General features: G+C 42.9%; 1 protein-coding gene across 15 annotated transcripts in view; it reads left to right on the top strand.

Annotated features, from left to right (window-relative positions):
* The window catches only part of EPB41 (erythrocyte membrane protein band 4.1), a 796630-nt gene that overhangs the window by 639911 nt on the left and 136594 nt on the right, over positions 1–20125 (top strand). For 9 of the 15 annotated variants that reach the window (XM_085647607.1, XM_085647621.1, XM_085647608.1 and 6 more), the window contains 3 exons: positions 4385–4441; positions 4555–4596; positions 11327–11389. In XM_085647607.1, the coding sequence (XP_085503733.1) occupies positions 4385–4441; positions 4555–4596; positions 11327–11389 (162 nt within the window). The remainder of the gene's footprint in view (positions 1–4384; positions 4442–4554; positions 4597–11326; positions 11390–20125) is intronic. The other 6 variants (XM_085647620.1, XM_085647619.1, XM_085647615.1 and 3 more) reach the window with 2 other exon arrangements.

Genomic DNA, 20125 nt, shown 5'->3' with positions numbered 1-20125 from the left:
CAGTTATACACCTCTTAGGCATGATGGCCTCCTGCATTTCCAAAGTACCTCATGCTAAGCTGCACATGCATCCGTTGTAGGAATGTTTGGCTCAACATTGGTCTCAGACATAGTCACTGGGACGATCTAGTGTTGATCAGCCGCCACACTCTTCTGCAGTGGTGAAACACCAACAACCTGTTGCAGGGGTGAACTTTCCTCGACCCTGTCCCACACATCATTGTTACAATGGATACATCAATTATGGTTTGGGGTGTACACATACAGGATCTCACATTGCAGGGCCTCTGGGAGATCAAATGCCTAGAGCGTCTAGCTGTTCATCTAGCATTGAAGTTTTCCTACCTCACGTAGTCGGTAAAATTGTCCTAGTCCGAGATGACAATATGACAGCGATGTGCTACCTACAGAAACAAGGTGGGGATATGTTCCCCACAACTCTGTCACCTAGATCAGACCATTTGGCTCTACGTCACAACATCCACCTGTACGTGGGTACCTTCCCGGGATGGACAACGATTTTGACGACCTCCTCAGCAGGAGTGGCAGCAAGTCCACGAGTGGGAACTCTAGCTGCAAGTCTTCCCCCGATACTTCTTCAAATGGAAGATCTCTAGCCTATCATTCATCTCCATAACACTACATCTGGCCGCAGAAGCTGCTCATCCTCAAAATTGGCAATACGTTACTTTATTCAAAATACCAGTAATTAAGACCTTTATGGAAGGTCTCAAAAGAGTAATTCCGCCACAGGTCCCACCTGCACCCTAATAGAATCTTAACATTGTCCTTACACGACTTACGAGCCCTCCATTTGAGCCCCTACACACCAACCCCCTTTAATTTCTCTCTTGGCAAGTGGCATTTTTAATTGCTTTTAGCTCACTCAGTTGTGTTAGTGAGCATCAGGCATTGACCTTGGAAGAACCCTTCTACCAATTCCATACTGGGTTGTACTCCTCACCAATCCCAAATTCCTTCAAGGTAGTCTCTCTCACCTCAGTCAGTCAGTTGATTTACTTATTTTTCCCCACAACCATACTCTGTTGCAGAAAGGGCTCTCCATACATTAGATATCAAAAGAGCCCTTATCTACTACAATGATAGAACAACATTTTTTTTTATTTTTACTTTTTTTAGCTTTCTCACCACTTCATAAAGGAAAGGCCATATCCAAATCAGGCATTGCCAGATGGATAGTTAAATGCATTCAAACATGTTATGCTAAGGCTAAAAGAACTCTACCTGCAACTTCTAGAGTACACCCTGCTCGAAAGAAAGGAACTTCAATAGTCTTCCATGGGAACATCCCAATAGCTGACATATGTAAAGCAGCTACATGGTCTACACCACACACTTTCACTAAACACTACTGTGTGGATGTTCTAGCACACCAGCAAGCTACTGTTGGTCAGGCAGTGCTAAGTACACGTTTCCAAACAAATACAACACCCACAGATTAGCCACCGCTTCTGTGGAGGACTGCTTTTCCATCTCTGCAAAGCATGTGTATCTACAGCCACACATGCCTTGAACCTAAAATATTACTTGCACTGTTAGCATTTGTTCGTGGCATGTAGTGCTGTAGATTAACATATGCCCACCCTCCTCCCTAGACGCATGTGGCTGTTGCAATATCTTCTCTTTAGTCTTTCCTTATATGCATGATCATCTGTTTATTTATCACTTACTTTCACTCTCCATTTTAACCTGCTGTCCGGGAAAACAATCTAACAATTGAGTCTATTCCCATGCACATTATGACCAAGAGGAGTCACTGTACCTCGGGATTTGAAAAAACATCTTAAAAGAAAACCAACTTGCACGCTTCCAGATCCCAACACTAGATGGTAGGAGCATGCAAAGCATGTGACTCTACAGCAATACATGCCACAAACGGATGCTTACAGGGTTACATTTTCCTTCTGGTAAATTTTACCAGCAGATTCCTCATCGACCGACTCCCCTCCTCAGTCTGAAGAGTGTTGTACATTTTATAAACATTCAAGTTTTTTTCCGCATTGTATTTCTATCACTTTCAGCAATCTCTCTCCACCTCTAAAGGTGTGGAAAAAAGGACGAGAACTGATGTCAGGTTACCGGGGTAGTGCTATATATGGCTCTAAGAAGTCAAATCCAGGGAGGCACAGACTTTGAATTGGAGCCATGGTGCCATCTACAATATTGGAGAGCTAGTTTAACTTTTCCAGGTATAGTATAGCACTTGGGGAGTTCCATGAGGTCAGGAATCTTCAGGTTTGTAGAATAACCAACAGATTCATTGTTAGCGAAGGTAAGCAAATTATTCTGCCAGTTGCTAGATTTAATGAAAAGTTACTTGCAAGATACGTTTAGTCTCTGTAGTTTTCTCCAAGCATTATATCTCCATTTCCTGTCATGAATATTCCTGTAGTCTGACTTCAAATCAGTGATGTATCCCCCTGTAATTATCCCTCAAAGCTCTGGGAGACCTCTTTTCCTCTTAATAACACGACTTAAGATTAGTATAACTTTAAGAGCCTTGAAATATAAGACCTCCAACAACTCCCTTTTACTCAAGCTGTGGATTGCTTACATTATTTGCATTAAAACCACCATCACTGATTTGGATTCACCCTCTCCTCCTTTTCTTTGCTGTCCATGAAACCAAGATATAACAGTATTACATGTTCACTCACTGCGCTGCAGACAGACCGCACCCCATTTCTCCATGCACCTACATTTTCCATGCACAAAAAATGCCTGTGGTGTCAAAATACTTGAAACCACCATGAAACTAAACATCTGTGCCACATTTGACTTTACTCTTGGGGTTGGTGCTTCATTATTCACTAACAGTACCACCCATATGAGCACAGTTGTCTCAGATCAAACACTAATGGATTCCTGAAACATGTGACTGCTAGATGGTGTGAAACTCCTCATTTCTACTATCCTGTGGCTGGACCTACCTCTGTTAACTGATTATTTTATGCTCCATCATTTTTCTCTGTGCCTGATGCTTTACACCATACCGTCTGTGGGCGCCTCCTTTCAGTATCACTGATACGGTAAGAGTGCCTGGTAAATTAAATTTAAAATTTTCACACAGCCCATGAGTCATTTTTGTAGTTCTTGAGCAGTTGGGTTGCTGGGTAATAATGTGACCATTATTATTGTCTACAATGGGTATTCTAGGAACACAATAATCTTGCACGCCTACTGAATGACCTAATACTCTAGTTCAATACTTTACCCTTATATGGTAGTGGGTTCGACCAGTTGCAACTTACTCCAGAGAGTGGTTTGAAGACAGTCTTGGAAGCAGTAACCTGCACTCCAAACCTACCAGTAATGCCTGCTACCTTGAACCAACCTAAACACTATGGTATTGTCTTAATCTAGATTCCAGTGATATTTAAAACCTCTGGCTGTTTTCTGAACTTCCTTCTCTTGGCTAAATCATTGAGAAAGCAGTTCCCACACAACTAATAAATCACAATTGCCAATAACCAACTACATATACAGCAATCCTGGTTCTGATCCAAACACAGTACTGAAACTGTGGCAAATCAGATATAAGCTGATGCTTTGAAAATATTTGAGGACAAGACTTGCCATTTGGTGCTGCTTGACCTTTCAGTAGCTTGTCAACTTGTTTGATCACCACTTATTCCTATTCCTCCTGAATCATTGTACAATTAACTGTGCTAAAATTGTTCTTTCCTTAAGAACGCAATTTGTAAAGCTGGACTCTTTCATATCAAATGTACCCCTAGTAAGACTGAGCCCCACAAGGTTCAACCCTGTCTTCACAACTACTTTTGTTGAGCTTCTTAAATCAATACTACAAAAAGGTTCTATCTACCTATACCAGTACGTTGATGATACACAGGTATACCTTCTCGTTTCAGACTCCACTAACTTAACAAAACTGAAAATATTCCTACAGGAAGTGACCACATGAATTTATTCTGTCTAGAATTGAACCCATCCAAAATCAAATTCATCTTCCTTGCAAATTACTCTCCAGCTTGAGAATTGATCAACACCCTACATCCTCTTGGCACTTTTGCTGTCCCTATTCCCACATGTGAAATCTTACTAAAACCTAAACCCATTGCAGACTGTGAACCTTATTAAATCTATAGTTTGCAAATTAGTAAAGGGCTATTTGCTCAACCATTCTGACTCCCAGATGACCACGGTTGTACATAGCACATCTGCCACTTCATCTCTAGTCTCTGTTAAGTTGGTTCAATCAACCTCTACTGCCTTTTTGCTGCATTTGGCTAGCAGCATACAGTGAAGTTTCTTTTGTCCATATGGTTCTTTTGTGTTGAAAAGCTGTTACTGAAGAGTCCGTGTTTGATAACAAGAAACTTTTTACTTTTATAAATTTTAGGTGGGGAAAGAGCAGACGGAGACTCAACTGGCGACTACTAATGGAGACCAAGTACAGGTTGGTGCTGGTCTTTAAAATCAGATTCTCTTCCAATGGTTATATTAACAAAGATCCTGACTGACACATATGTATGAGTAAACCAACAACCTTTTTTTTATCACTATAAACAGAAACCAACAGAAAGAGAGGACGATTTGATAAGAATGAGGAAGGTTAGACACTTCAGACTTGGCTGAGTGAAATCTTCAATGCCTAGTTTATGTTTCTCATTTTTAATGAGACAGGTGCCCTATTTCTGTGTGTGCTGATTTTATTTTCTAAAGTGCCTCGTCTAACAATATATATATATATATATATATATATATATATATATATATATATATATATATATTTATTTATATATATGTATAACAGGACTATTGCTTCTAGTTATCAGTTGAATATCTTCACAGGTAGCTTCCTAGTTGAATGGAATTATTAAACACACCGCAAAAACAACATTCTACTAACTTGAGGAGCCATTTGCCAACCAAAAATGTATTCTACTATTTGTGTTCTTAAGGAAGCTCCTACAATGTTTGTTACAAACCAGTGCAAATTTGGTTTCATATCCTATTCTAGATGAGGCATGCTGGTGCCAGTTAGCTTAGATGATTCATTTTGGATTCATTGCTTTCTAGTCTGTGCAGCTGGTCACCAGTGAAAGGCACTGCTGAAAGTTACTTCAATTCCATATGTATAAATATTTCAAAACATAGTCAAGGTTGCTTGGCATTGTGTGGATGCAGATTCGGGCTTATAGCTGTACAGCTCATTTAATTCTTAATCACTGTGCTAATAAGCACGAACAGTGAAGCTGATACAACAAGCATTTGCAATGCAATAGGTCTTGCATTAGTGAAAGTTTGAGCTATTGGCATTGCAAATGATAATGTTCGATTGATTTTTTTTTTTTCAAAAAGAAAATCCCAGCAGTAGCCTAACTAATAAAAGAAAATCCACTATACAAGGAAAGGGTGCAGTACCACAGGCTGTTACTAGGTGTTCCTGTGGAGTTGTAAAGGGACTTCTATTACCCACATAAGGTACAGCACCCTTAATGTAATTATAAAAAACAAATTGCATCTGAGCATACTTTTACATTTGTTTTTATTGGAAGTGAGAGGCTAAATAAAAAAAGAACCACACTTACAATAAAAATGCACTCTGATCACAAGGCATCCTGGAAAGTGAACCAGAGTGCCTGAATTCTTTATTAAATACAATTCATGAGTACAAACATACAACAGGCTGCTAGACTAAAATGGGTACTGCACTAGTACATCCTCAAAAAACACCAATGCTACCGGCTATTAAAATGAGTCTGGGCAACCTTTGCTAACTCAACTTCATTGTCAAAGGTCATCAGGCGGACTTCGTTTCTGGCTGCATACTTAATTTGATTGATCTGTTTGTCTCAGTTCACATGAATGATCTGGTGAGCTGGAACGCCAAAGCTTTTTACCAGGTGGATTTCTGTCTGAATGAAGACTCACGATTAAACAAAACATGATGTCTGTAAGGAGCAGCAGACAAGGACCTGGCTGGAGTGTGAGTACTGTTGTCTCTTGTGCAGAGAATGAGTGCTGTGAAATTTAAGGTCTGCTGGAGAGTGGAGTTGTAGTTACTTGATATAACAGTACTGTTTCTCCACCAATAATGCACATGCACTGAAACTTGAAGGATAACTCGTGACACTGCACACTAACTAGTTTTGCAGGAGAAATTCTGCCACTAGAGAGACTGCTGGATAAATACACAGCAGTATAAAAGGATTGCTCATGAAAGCAGTTGTGAGAGATATGAACAATGTTAGGTGAGCAGACTTGGTTACAGGGAATAAATGTGCAAAAGCAGAACGGTATGCCTCTAAATGAAGGAGGTTAAAGTAGGTAATAATCCACGCAAAGGCAGCAGATGTTCTAAGGTTGAGCTGAGCCCAGTAGAAGGATCTGCAAAGACATTAAAAAACACATTCTAGTGCAGGACTTGGGGTGTCACCTGCTGGAGATATGCAGCATGAAATGGTAACGGATCAGAAGGCGCCCAGCAGACAGGGATTGGATAAACCAGGCCCAAAACAAAGACCCAATCAAGCTCTGTTGCATTTGACAGCAACCAAAGCAGATCTCACAGCCTCATACCCGACCAATGAGGACTAGCAAAGCCCATCATTGGCCAACAAAGCCGAGAAGACAGAGTGTTTGTAGTAGTCATGTTTAAAAACAAGCATTTGCAATGCAATAGGTTTCGCATTCTCACAATTTTGAGCTATTGGCATTGTAAATGACAATGCCTTCTTTTAATGTTTTGGGTTTTAAAACATAAATACAAGGCATTGTTATTTACAATACAAATAGCTTAAAAAGTGCAATGAGCCTCACCATCTATAACAACAGAAAGGGCGCTTTAGATATATCAAGTCAAAGAGCAAACACCTGAAAGCAGACATCGTCTCGACCCTGCCTTTTCTCCATTGTTCATATTTTTGGGGACAGGAAAGCGGCCTGCCCAACTGAGGAAGGCAGCTCAGCTTGTGAGCTAGACTGAGTGGTCACATATTGTATGCTCCCTGCTAACACTTGGCCTGGCATTTTTTAGATGGTTTACGGACATGTGCAGCTCAGTTGGCGTAGGCGCAGAGCGGTACAATGCCCAGCTCTTTCTGCTTGGGGCACGTGTGAGCGCCTGCACCAGACATCTGTGAGAGCCTCACATACGCAAAAAGCCTGTTGAGAGCTTGCACTCCATAAGGGTAGCACAAAAGGGCTCCTGTGTGAGGAATACAAGAGTTCTTACCACAACAGAGGCAAAAACAGACGACTCTACACTAAACAGTGCGTGAAACAAAAATAACAGATCAACATCTGGCTCTACAGGGCAGAGGTGCTGTTCTTCACTAGGCAAAGACTTCATTTTGTTTAATTTTCTGAGCATGAACCACGTCAGTTAAGCCATGTGCGGGCCTCTGAGAATTACACATACACACGCGCGCGCCTCCTAGCGTGCGTGGACTTCACATTATTTTATACTTTGTGCCCGGCTGGGCGCACCATGGCACAGAGAGCAGGGAACATGCTTCGACATAGGTACCTGTTCACTGCACTTTGGTGGGAATTTAAGTGCTTCACCCCCCTGGTCAGCTTTACATCAAACACTATATAAATTCTACAGTAAAGGTTGGCTCGGGCTGTCATGGCCAAAACCGTGAGTACATGCCAAAACTTCTGGGTGACCACACACTGCATGTGCAGTACCTCCCACTCCGGAAGCACTGCTCTGAAACGAGAGATAGTGCTTAAAGCCCCATCGCAACATACGAGTTTTTAATGTTATTGAACGCATCATGTGACGATGACAAGGTGCTTTCCAAGAAGATAAGGCGTCGCTGACACACGTCCTGGTTTATGGCAGCTTCACAGAGAAGAGACAGGCCCCCCCTTACAAGATGTATGTGCACAATGGGGTCTCCACGGCCTACCAGCGAGGGGCCACTGCAGCCTGCGATCCCAGACCCTCATTAAAACCCACAGGGCATTTTCATGCAAAGCAGGAGGCCGCGGCCACAGAACAGAGAGCTATCATTTCAGGCCCTGTTTTTAGGATGTGGGCGTCTCCCCACCCGCTGGCTCAGAGCGCTTGAAATAAATAAAAGTGAAATCATTCAGATTGGAGACGCACACACACACAATCACCATCGCCCCGACCCCTCCTCCAACACTCCCCCTCCTCCTGCCCCAAGACCTCTGCTTCAGGAACAAAACCGAAGTCTTTGCCACTGAAAGGGGAAGGTTTTGTGTGTTGTAACTTGCAACCGGAAGAACCATGTGTCAAGCAGGGCCCTTTCTAGGAGGCACAGGCCTGTGTGGCACAGAGAGAGGTAGGAAAGAGATGAATAAAGTATGAGGAGTCAAAGAAGAGCATAGTGAAGAGAGTAAGGGAATGAGGGGCGGGCAAGTGAAAGAGGAGAGAAAAGAAAGACTGCAAATGGGGGGGGCAACAAAGCGGAAAAGGGAGTGGGAAGAGAAAAGTGAATAAAGAGAAGGCAAGGAAGGAGAAAAATAACCAAAAGGGTGACAGAGGAAAAGAGGGCAGATCGCGATTGTAGAGGCAGGGCAGAGAAGGGCAGTGATGACAGAAATGAAGACAACAGCAGGGAGTGGCAACTTCTAACCAAGCAGTCTCAGCTAGGACAATATAGTTGTCTCCCCGTCCTCAGTGACCACGCCTTCACCCCCCACCCCAACACAACCACCCACCCACGGACTCTGAAATACACTCATTTCCTCTCACCCTAGGTCCAGACCGTATCTGGAATCGGGAGTTCCGCATGTGGTTGGCGCGGCTGGCAATTCTCGTGAAGAGGGGGCTTCGCCCTCAGGTAAAGAGCTTCTGCGGTCAGCCCTAGATCCGCCAGCGTGCGTTCCCCCTGTGACGGGGCGGCAGCCCAGCTAGAATAGAAGCCACCGTTTATCTCTACAAAACCGCCAGGCTCTATGCCCGGTGGAAACGTTACATTTTTAGACCGTTAGATTTATCCTCCTGTGATGGGGCTCTTTGAAACGGTAATGATTATTTTAAAATACCTCCCTGATGCGCTGCAACGAGAGGCCTTAAAGTAACTCCATCCATCCCCTAAGAAGAGCTCCGGCTGCGAGCGGTGCAATATCATTCCAGGGAGAAGAGAGCGGGGAAGGTGAGACGCGGGTGGGAGGGAGAGTGCAGGGAGGTATGACAACGAAAGCAAAACCAGGTACGCGCCGATAGAGCTGAGCTTTGAGAACTCTGCCTGAACCTCGATGCAAGTCAAACAGCAAGGAAACGTGATCCCGCCACTGCACGCCCCCTATAGATAAGAAATTGCTTTGCGACAGCCGCAAAGCAGACCATCCTGTCCGGATGGGCCGGACAAAAAGGGGAAAGGGCGGCAACAAAAAAAACTCATTTCCAATGGCAGGCCACCGTTTAGCATAAACAGTGACGCCAGCCAATGAAAAAGAGGGGCGGGGTTTAAGTCCCCTTCTGAAATCTCCTCATTGACAATATGTCTCGCCGATGTTGATCTAGCGGTGACCTGCCACCACCAAGCGTTAGTGTGAAAGCCCCTTTAGGATGTAGACACATTTCACCTTGGCAAGCTATTGCCCTCTCTACACACTCTTATGACCTCTGCAAAAGCTCATAATACTATTGTCACCAATATGTGACCCATACCTCTGATAATCTTTCGGGGTCAATCTCTGATACTCACATAAGTGCAGACACAGGTTTGTGCTTCTGGGAAAAGAAGCCTGTCACAGTGGAAGTTGCTATTGTGGGTGCTGATGCGGCTGCCCATGGCGTCGTCCTGCTGGAGGCGCTACGTTTGATGTAACCGAGACCAGCCACCCTTAGTCAGGCGACCGCGCTTTATGTAAACATTGCCCATGGCCACCATTGGTAACAAAAAAATGAAGCGCTGGAGTCGGGCAAGCAGCACATTTTGTAAATAAAGGCGTGCGGCCACCATTGGCTGGTACGCTGATGAGAAGAAAGGAAGGCGTGCGGCCGCTATGGTTAAAGCATGGCGTGCTTCAAAGGGAAAATAATGTAGAAGAAAAGGTGCAAGTTGGGCAAGCCGTGCATTTTGAAAATGTAATGTGTGGCCGTCATTACTAATAAAAATATAAAAGCGGGCCATGCTGAAACCTACAGCATGGTGCCTGGAGGCAGGACGGATGAGGAGCAGAGAGTGGAAAAGTGGGCAAAGTTGTAGAAAAGCATGTTGTGCTGCAATAGGAGAAAATCATTTAAGAAAATAATGCTCACAGACTGTAAATGAAACATACTGAGTAACATACTGAGTAACATCACAAGTAAAAGGGCCAGTCCTCATGACAGATTACAAAAGCAGAAAAGGTGGTACTAAGGAGGGACTGCTAAACCTATTCACAAATCTAAAGAAAACATTTAGAATGAACGGAAACAGGAGCCAATTGAAAAGATGGGCGGAGCTTCAAGTCCATACCTGAATACAGCATGTCTCAAAGAAACAGTGCAAGCGCTGCCTAGTTGAGACTTAAAAATGGACAGTCTTAGCTAAAAGGAATGAGCTAGGCAATGCGTACATATTTCAAATTACCCTAGATGTGTGTACATAGTCCACGATAAACCAATTCTCAGACAGTAAGATTATGATCAACTGAGATTAGCTGATTAAAGATGTGTGCAGGAAGTGAATCTAGTAAATGTTTGCTAGCGTAAAGGCATTTTTCCCAGCAGACTGTTGCATGTTAAGACACAAACACATAGCCCCCAATTTTACATTGGTAATTGTTTTTTCCATTAGTTCAGCTGGTAACACCACATTTTTGGGCCCTTTTACAATTACTAAAGAAATCCATTCTTCTGTAATCATCACTGCTGTGACTAAATGGAACATTTGAGTCCTCTTGAAAGCATCTTAGTCATATCATGAGTATGCATACTGCCTCATGTGACCTGAGTTGTTGAATTCAGTAGTCCCTGTAAAGGTTTGGAAAATAAAGGATTATGTAGACTAGTAATTTATGGACACATATCTGTGCGAAGCAGCAATTGACTACTGAAAGAAAAATACGACCAGCCACACTCAATTACCTACATGGAAGCTATTCAGAAATATGGGCACTTGTCTCTTTAAATTACATCATTCCATTCTTTCTGTCTTCTTGAATTTGTTGACCTTTCACTGTGGTTATTGTACTTCTGTGTGTTCTTGTGGTCTCCTGCCTTTCCCACTTCTGGGTCCATGCTATTCACCTAAACCACTAAGCAATAAAAAAAATGACATTTTTTTATTTGCGATCCTGCAAGAAACACATTTTTAATTTTTTGTGCTTCTTTTGTTCTTTTTTCCTCCCTCTTTTTCTTTAATTTTCACAGAAAAGGTCAAAGAGGCTAGAGGGTGAAAACATTTATATCAGGCATAGCAATTTAATGTTGGAGGTTTGTATAAACTTGGAGCTTTTTCTTGTAACAAGGCTGTTTCTCTCGTCCTTATTTTTACTCTTTCTTGTGCTGTTTTGCCTTGCATGCTCTGCATTGGAAATATACATTTTTATGCTTTTGCATGCCGACAAGATGTGCTCTCACTATCTCCTGTCCAAGTTTCCATTTTTATTTGGTCAATAGTATTAGCGAAATGTAGGATTGGTAATAAGACTGAACATGGAACAAATGCATTTATTTCCTTCTATGAAATAAATTAGTGTGTGCTAAAAATACTTTTACTTGGAATAGTTTCCATAGCAATTAAGATTTCCCCTTTGTCTCAATGTGAATGTCCTTGGCATTAGTTATGGATCCTTCACATATCTAGGGATGCACTCCCTCTTATTACTTTCGTCCTTCTAGAGAGTATGCTACCTTGATTTCTCAGTTCTCGGATTCTTGACTAATCTGGTAACCTTGACATATCTTGTTGGAATGCTGAAACTTACTTTAGGGTTTCAGTTTTAATCTTTTGCAGAGTTTCCTGTAAAATGAATAAAGGAACAAAGGCTACTTGTTAAGCACAAACTGTTACCTAGAAAAGTGTTTCCGGCACAGAATGTAATGAAGCCATACAATCTAACTGAAAATCTTTTAGACCTCTACAGAATTCAAGATGATTAACTTCTGAGTGAAGATGGACACAGAGACAATTCCATAATTTCCATTCATAATAAGAGAAGGCTCACCCTCCTTGTCGAGTAAGAAGAATAAGAGGAACTGATAGCAATAGTGCATCGGAAAGATGTAATCTCCGAACAGGAGTGTAAGGATGAATCAGTGATTCTATGAATGTAGAGCCTTGTTTATATGAGGTATTGTGGCAGACACAAAGAGTCTTAAAAATGAGATATTGCTGCACAGGTGGCCAGTGTAAGTCTTTGAGACGTGATGAGATGAGGCTTGGTTGGTGAAGGCCAAGTGATACTTTGGCTGCAAGGTTCCGTTCAATTGCAGATGCTGGATAGATTTCTCGGAGAGTCCCAAATAAAAGGAGTTGCAATAATCAACGCAGAGACTGAATAATGGCCTAAAGTACTGTGCAACAGAAGTTGATGAGAAGCAGAGGAAGCACTTTGAGTAACATACACAGATGGAAAAAGCATATGGAATTGAGAGTATTAATTTGTTTTGTTAATGAGAGCTTAACCTCTAAGAATACCGCCCTATTCTTTGCACATCCTGTAGATGATGGAGCATTGCTCAATTCCGGTGACCAGGTAAGAGATGCCCTTCCAAAGAACAGTAGCCCAATCTTCTGACTTTTCATCCACGATAAGACTCCCAAGAAGCACGAGTTAAAATTTTGGTAAGAAGTAATAGATTTATCTGCAAATAAGGTGACAATCTGAGAGTCACCCGCGTAAGACATCAGAAAAAATACATCGGCATATAAATGTTAAATAGTGCAGCACTCAGTGAAGTGCCCTGAGAGAGTCACTAAAGGCTTAGCTTGTGGACAGAGGGGCTTCAGAACAACCAATTGAAAATGATGAAAATTGCTCAGGAAGTAGGAGAGCCATGAGAATCCATGATTGGCCGCCTAGACCAGTTTAGAGTAACCTGGGAGACATGGGAGACAGTATTGGAGGCTGCACTGAGATCTAAAAGAATAGGTGGTGCATTGCCACCTTAATCTAATATCATTTGAATGTCCTCAGTTGCTGCCAACAGTGTGACCTAGGTTTCTTGATGTGGACGGAAGCCTGGATGCAAAGTATTAAGAATGTTACTTTCAGTGAATGAGGAGAGTTTGTTGTTTACTTTTATTTCCACAATAAGCTTAAGGCTTCTTCAAAAGTGGGACACTAATGGCTCCTTTCCATTGGTAAGGGACACCTGCAAAATCTAGAACGAGATTGCAGAGGGAGACAAACTATAGTGCTATAGAGTCACGTCCTATTGAAAATACGTGCTGGACACACTGTCATTTGCGGAGTCGGACTTAACCCTAAGTGCATATTTATTGTTTGTAATGTCCTTGAGTTGTAGTAACAGGAATTGTGAAACAATGCCATTCAGGTCTTCAGAGTTGACCACCATCATATATGAATCTCACTGTAGCCAAAAGATGGGCATAAAAAAAGAGCTCAGGAAAAGGAGGAATAGATATAGAAACTTGGCAGAGTGAAAAACATTTTTCGCTATCTTAAAAACTTCTCTCTTAGAATTGCACGTGATTTAAATGACAGAAGCAAAGTATGTGACCCTTACTTTTCTACAATGTTTTCATGAGCTTTGAATTTAGCAGTGTAGACTCTGTATAGATGGCACTATAATCAGGTCTTTGTCTTTCCAATGCCTTGCAACAGTGCTTAGCAGCAGGAAGGTCATCAGCATACCACAGAGCAAAAGGAATTGCTCTTTGGGATGTGCTAAATTAAGAGGGGTGAATGTATCAAAGACCATAGTAAACCAGTCATTAAAGAGAGAGTCATTGATAGAACCTTTCTCCGGCTTATCAATCCATTATATGTTTGCAGTCAGCTAGTTCAAGAAGGAATTTACCACTTTCCTCGTACCTTTGAAACTGCAATGCTTCTTGCTACCTCTTACAAAAACTAACATCACTTCTTAACTTGTTGTATTTCCAAGGTTTCAGACCTTGGTTTGACTTCAGGTAATCAATCTGCAGCAGTTCTTTAACTCCCTTGGTCCAGCGGCTGCTTTGCATTGGAAAGAGCTTTTTCCTGCATTGTGATGCTAAAGCTTTGTGTTGTCCATATAATATATTTTGTTATATAAATGCTTTCTCTTACTTGATCCTCTATTAAGCTTACATGCAGCTTAAAAACCTCAATAAGTGCATTCAGATTGTGATAAACTTTATTCCTGTTGAAACGTGATTTTAGTCGTATAGTAGATGCATACCAATTTACCAGCTGTCTTACAGGTTAAGAAACATCAAGATTTGAATGGTTATGGTTTGTAAAAAATATTTAATCAAAGAAGAATTACACGTGGGTTTATTTCCTGTCTGAGTGGATCCTGTGCCATTGGTGAATGTGCTTTGTAGAAGCAGAAGTGGAAGATGGCCTTGTCGGCAAGAAGAGAACTCCTAAAAATAAAAAACAATTCCATAAAAGATTTTTCTCATGATTATGTACAGCTTAGAATTCAAAATGTTTGGTGCACAAGAAGATTGAAAGGAAAGAAGAGGAGCAGTGCACTGCATGCAGTATGGATTGTATATTATCTTTCATCTTTAAAGAACAACCAAGTGTCTATCTTTGTTATCAGCTGATGGGATGGTAGTTCCGTTGTCGTTGAAGCTGTTAACTTTTTACCTATTATTTATTTATTATTATTTATTATTTTTAGAACAAGCTGAAGTTTGTGAAAGGTATTCTCACCTTTAGTATTTTCAGTCTCCTAAGAGGAAGAAAACAAAGTAGTTTTGCCAATGGCAAAGACCACACAAAGCAAAGTAAGTCTCAGTAGAATGGATAAGTCTATCAATCATGGAAAAATAAATCTCCATGCAAAAGCCAGTACGCATACAACATTTCTCATAGCATGATGTCATACCACTGTAGCCCTGAATATAACATTTACTAGCTTTTGTAGCAAAATCTTATTTTGGAATGCTTCTCTCTCTTCTGTATTCTGCTCAGCTACCTATTCAAAGACACTTCAAAACAGCAAATAATATTAGAACTATCTGAATGCTACAGTTCCCACAATTCTGTGAAATAAAAAAACAGAACACCAGGCATTCACTGTCCTTTTGTCTGTGGTTATAATGTCCTATAGATCCCAGTGTTGACTCTTTCTTTGTACAAATCGACTCCCTGATTTCAGATCAAAAGACCATAATTTGCACTGCTTTTACTCAGATCATGCTGGGAAAACCACAAACAGAAATGCGATTGCATACGTCTTACAATCATCATTCTCTTCTAGGCTCTTCCTGTCTGTGGAGCAGGGCAATCCTTGCCTTGCCTTTTAATTGAATTGAAACTTTCTGCTGTGAAAGCTAGGAAATTGCATATTGTGTCAGGATTGAAGGACAGGATTGTGCCTCTTAAAAACCTTACTAACAATATGACCATTCCCAATACTGATTAAAATAAAAACCTTGGAAAGTATAGCCTGCTGGCCAAATCGCTGCCTCTATAATTTTTCCAAAATTGCTCCTTACAGAGAGAGCTTTGGATGCCCTAGCACCTCTCACATAGTGAGTTCCTAATGAGAATTATCAATCCTGGCCTCAACAATAGCCAGCACACCCATCTAGTGATGGTAGGGAAGGGACTGCCCCAAAGTTTTTGCTTATTAGAATCAGGAGTGTTGAACCCTCCCGGGATGGATTTCTGCCATTAGATTTTAATAATCCTTATTGCATCTGACAACACGTACTTTAGGAGAAGTCTGTACAAGCCAGGTATTAAAGAGAGCCAGTATTGGAATCGATCGTTCTGGCAGCTGTGAATATTTCTTCATCCAGTATAAACATTCTACCTCACAAATCCAGCGAATGATCATCAGAAACCTTGCAAAACAGTAGATACAGCAACTTAACTACCTTGGCCGAAAGCTTTTTCCTGGACAGGAACTCGAAAGCTGGGAGTATCTTGACTTCAGTGGCCTCAAGTCATTTCCCATTTAATTCAAACCAGCAGACTCTTCCATACTAGGGCTTGTTTATGAGGGGTATGTCCTGCTGAAAGTACAAAACACAAAGCTACCCTACAAACAAGGCCTGGGTCTGCTTTTCCAATAAAAAAATCAAGACCAGCTCTTCTCCATCGGGATCGAATCCCCATTTCAAATACCAAGAGGGCCATTATCTCCCAAGCTCTATCCCCCACCTTGTTGCAAAAGATTTTCAACTTGTATCTAAAGTCTTCAGATCTCCCATTGCCTCCTTTAATCCCCCAGGCTGTCAGACCCATGGACCCCCTCCAGAATCTATTTGTGTAAATGCTCACAACAATTCATAAAACATTTTGGGTACTGGCGAAGGATTGAAGAATCCCAAGAATGATCCATTAGAGCCAGATAACAAACTTGAGCCCGCCAAAACAGCTTCACTAGAATTAGGCATGTTTAGCATACCTGCAGAAAAACATCCACAGTTAGAGTTTCAGGATCAGGATGGCAGAGGAAATATTTCACCGAGCCAGTTGGGAGGCAGATATGTATCCTTCATGGGCTCTTTCTGAACATGAGGCTCTTGAAAGACCTTGGCTCTGGCCTCCAGTTATTGGAATCATTCAGATATCTGGAATAATCAATCAATCAGGATTTGTGAAGCACGGCTACTCACCCGTAAGGGTCTCAAAGCGCTGCGTGGGGGGGCACAGCGGATCAGACTAAGTGCTGAGTTCATCCGAAGAGCCAGGTCTTGAGATCCTTCCTAAAGGGCGTCAGGGAGGGTGATTTCCTGAGGTTGATGGGCAGGGTGTTCCATGTCTTGGAGGCGAGGTAGGAGAAGGACATTCCTCCGGTTCTGGTCTTGCGGATTCGTGGGACGGTAGCCAGGGAAAGCTGGGCGGAACGGAGGTGTCTGTTGGGTATGTGAAATGTGAGGCAGTGTTTCAGATATGCGGGTTTGGTGTTTTGAAGGGCCTTATATGCGTGAGTGAGGAGTCTGAATGTTATTCTTCTGTCGACTGAGCACCAGCGGAGGTGTTGAGTGATGTGGCTTGCACAGCGGATGTTGAGGATTAGTCTTGCTGTGCCGTTTTTAGATATTCTGGAGTCTTTGGAGGAGTTTCTGGTTGACGCCAGTGTAGAGTGCATTGCGCTAGTCGAGTCTGTTGCTGATGAGGGCATGTGTGAGTGTCTTCCTGGATTTGGTGCGGATCCATCTGAAGGTGTTTCAAAGCAGGCGGAGTGTGTTGAAGCAGGCCAAGGAGACAGTGTTTATCTTGCGGGCTATTGTGAGGGAGAAGTCCAGGACGATAACGAGGTTTTGTGCATGGTTCGTGGGGGCAGGTCGTTCGTGGGGGCAGGTGGACTTCCTAGAGCAGAGGGCCACTAGGAATCGTTCCAAGTGGAGGGAGAGGCTCCCAAGATGAGGACTTCTGTCTTGTCCTAGTTGAGCATCAGGCAGCTGTTCATCCAGACGGCGACAGATTTCATTCCTTCATGGAAGTTTTTCCTGGTGATAGTGGGTTCCTTGGTGATGGAGAGGATCAGCTGGGTGTCTTCGGCGTAGGAGATGATGTTTAGCCCGTGGTTCCTGACGATGGCTGCGAGGGGGACCATGTAGACGTTGAAAAGAGTGAGGCTGAGGGAGGAGCCCTGGGGTATTCCGCAGCTGATCTGACTGTTTCGAGAGGTACAATGGGAGTCTAACCTGTTGTGTTGTGCCGGTGAGGAAGGAGCGGATCCAGTTGAGGGCATTGTCTCCGATACCAGTGTCATGGAGTATTATGGCTAGTCACACCAGGTGGGAGACTGTTGGAGGCCCAGTAGGACGAGGGCCGCGGTGTCGCCCTGGTCGAGGAGGGAGCGGATGTCGTTGGCTATGGGGAGGAGGGCGGTCTCTGTGCATTATTGCTTCGGAATCCTGCTTGGAGATATCCAGGACGTGGTTGGTTTCGATAAAGTCGGCAAGCTGGGCGTTGATGGCTTTTTCGATGACTTTGGCTGGGAAGGGGAGACAGGCCTGAAGTTCTTGAGGTCTGTCGGGTCCGCGGAGGGTTTCTTCAGGAGGGGGTAGATCTCAGCATGTTTCCAGTCGTCCGGGAAGGTGGCGGTCTCGAGGGAGCAGTTGATGGTTCGTCATAGGTCTGGTGCGATGGCGGAGGCGGTTCTGTGGAAGATGCTGTGCGGGCAGGGGTCCGAAGGTGCTCCGGAGTGGATGCTTTTCACGGTCTTAATGTTGTCGTCCTTGATGAGTGGGGACCAGCTCTTCAGAGTCGGCCAGTCGGGGTGGGGTTAGCGTCAGTTGTGGTGGTTGCCGGCGCAGTGGGGTGGTCTTGGGTGTCGAAATTGTCGTTGATAGTCTTGATCTCGTGGTAGAAGAAGGTGCTGAGTCTGTTGAAGAGGTCTTGGGAGGGTGGGACGTTTGTGGCCTCGTTGATGATGCTGAAGAGTTCTTTGCTATTGTGTGCATTGTTGAAGATTCTGTCTTGGAGGGCCTTCTTCCTTGTGGAATTGTAGTTCAACATCAAGTTCTTGCTCACCTAGAAGTACTCTACTCTTACAGAGATCTGTGAACCAACTAACAAGGTGCTAATAGTCTTTGGCCAGATCAGCCAATAGTTGGGACTGGGTACCACGCAGGCGACTGATGTACCAGATTGCTTAGACTATGCACATGTTCGAGGACACAGTACAGGTCACATTGTCCTTTCCTAGGCATTTCACTATGAAAACCGAACCGGAATTATTTTCAGGTACTTGATATGAAATGCTAGTCAATGTTTATGTAACTTTTATCTGATAATGACATCTCTACACAGTAATCGATGGAGACATTCATGCTTAAAGGGGGTCCTTCATGTCTTTGTCCAATAGCTTGCGGATCATGCCACATAAGGGAGCTAGTTTCTCCACCAGAGCCCACTTCCAGGGCTGAATAGGGTACATGTCCTCTGGCTCCAACATTTCTGAATTGTTTGGCTTATCTGTATTCAAATGCAAAACTCAGAGTTGCTTGGCTGTCACTCCTAGGTGCCAAGGTCCAGAATCTTCATCTGAACCATCTGGGTCATCCTCATGTCCTTTATCCTCATTTGGGATCTCGTTTGAAGTAGATTAGCTTGTGTGGTGGCTAGATTCTCTTCATCTGAAGGGGGATGGTAAAGGACACAGAATGTGTGTATTCTTAAGGAAGGCAGTTAGCAGTCTCTGAAACATTTATAGCTGACTGGGCTTGTACATTTTTCATTTTGCCTCTAACTGTAAATGCATCAAGTTCTCAAGATCCTTGGGTGTTTGGAGGCTTTCGCATGTTTTTCCTTCTGAGGAAAGGGTCCAGGCTGGCACAATGCTAAATGCAGCAATCGACATTTGAGACCTCAGAGCCCCATTATTTGCCTTCTGGATGGAGGCATCTGTAATCTCATAAAGGCCCTACTCATAAGATAAGAACAATCAACCTCCTGTACATCCAAAAACTGCTTAGTCATGGTGTCCTAAGCCACATTTCTGAGCCAAAGGTCATTAATGCCTACCAATCAGACACGCAAGTAAAAATTAAGTAAAACAATACCTCCCCAACAGCAAATGTAGTCCTCTCTAAAATCGAACACTTGTCTTGAATATTAAAGGCAGGTAATTGCTGTGTAACAGCCCATAGCACCATCTACATCTTTTGCCTAGTACCATACCTATTAATATCTGGCCTGGGCCACTTCCACCCTACCTCAGATAGTGGGAAGACCACTAGAGATGTGCTTTCCCACCACCCTCTATTCGGCCTTCCTGACTTTGAAAGACATGCACCAACGTGCATATAAACAAACCATATTTTAGCTATGTAGCAGTATGACATTCCCACAACGAATGAAACAGACATCTGGAAAGACACCAAGATAAGCATAACAGCAGCTAATGAAAAGAAAGATCGCCTAATTTGCTGCTAAACAACGAAGAAAAGAGGAAGCACTTTGAATCTCTACCACATTATTATTGCGGGCTAATATTGTGTGATTAGCTTGTCTGTTCTGTTTATTTCCTGTTGTTGTTGGTTTTGAAGTTATTTACAATTTTGAAGCGTTCTTCGATAGGCTCATG

Source organism: Triturus cristatus, chromosome 3_2 (assembly GCF_964204655.1).
Source record: "Triturus cristatus chromosome 3_2, aTriCri1.1, whole genome shotgun sequence".
In the NCBI taxonomy this organism is placed as follows: domain Eukaryota; kingdom Metazoa; phylum Chordata; class Amphibia; order Caudata; family Salamandridae; genus Triturus; species Triturus cristatus.
Note: the sequence above shows the minus strand (reverse complement) of the source record. Positions and strands in the feature narration are given on the sequence as shown.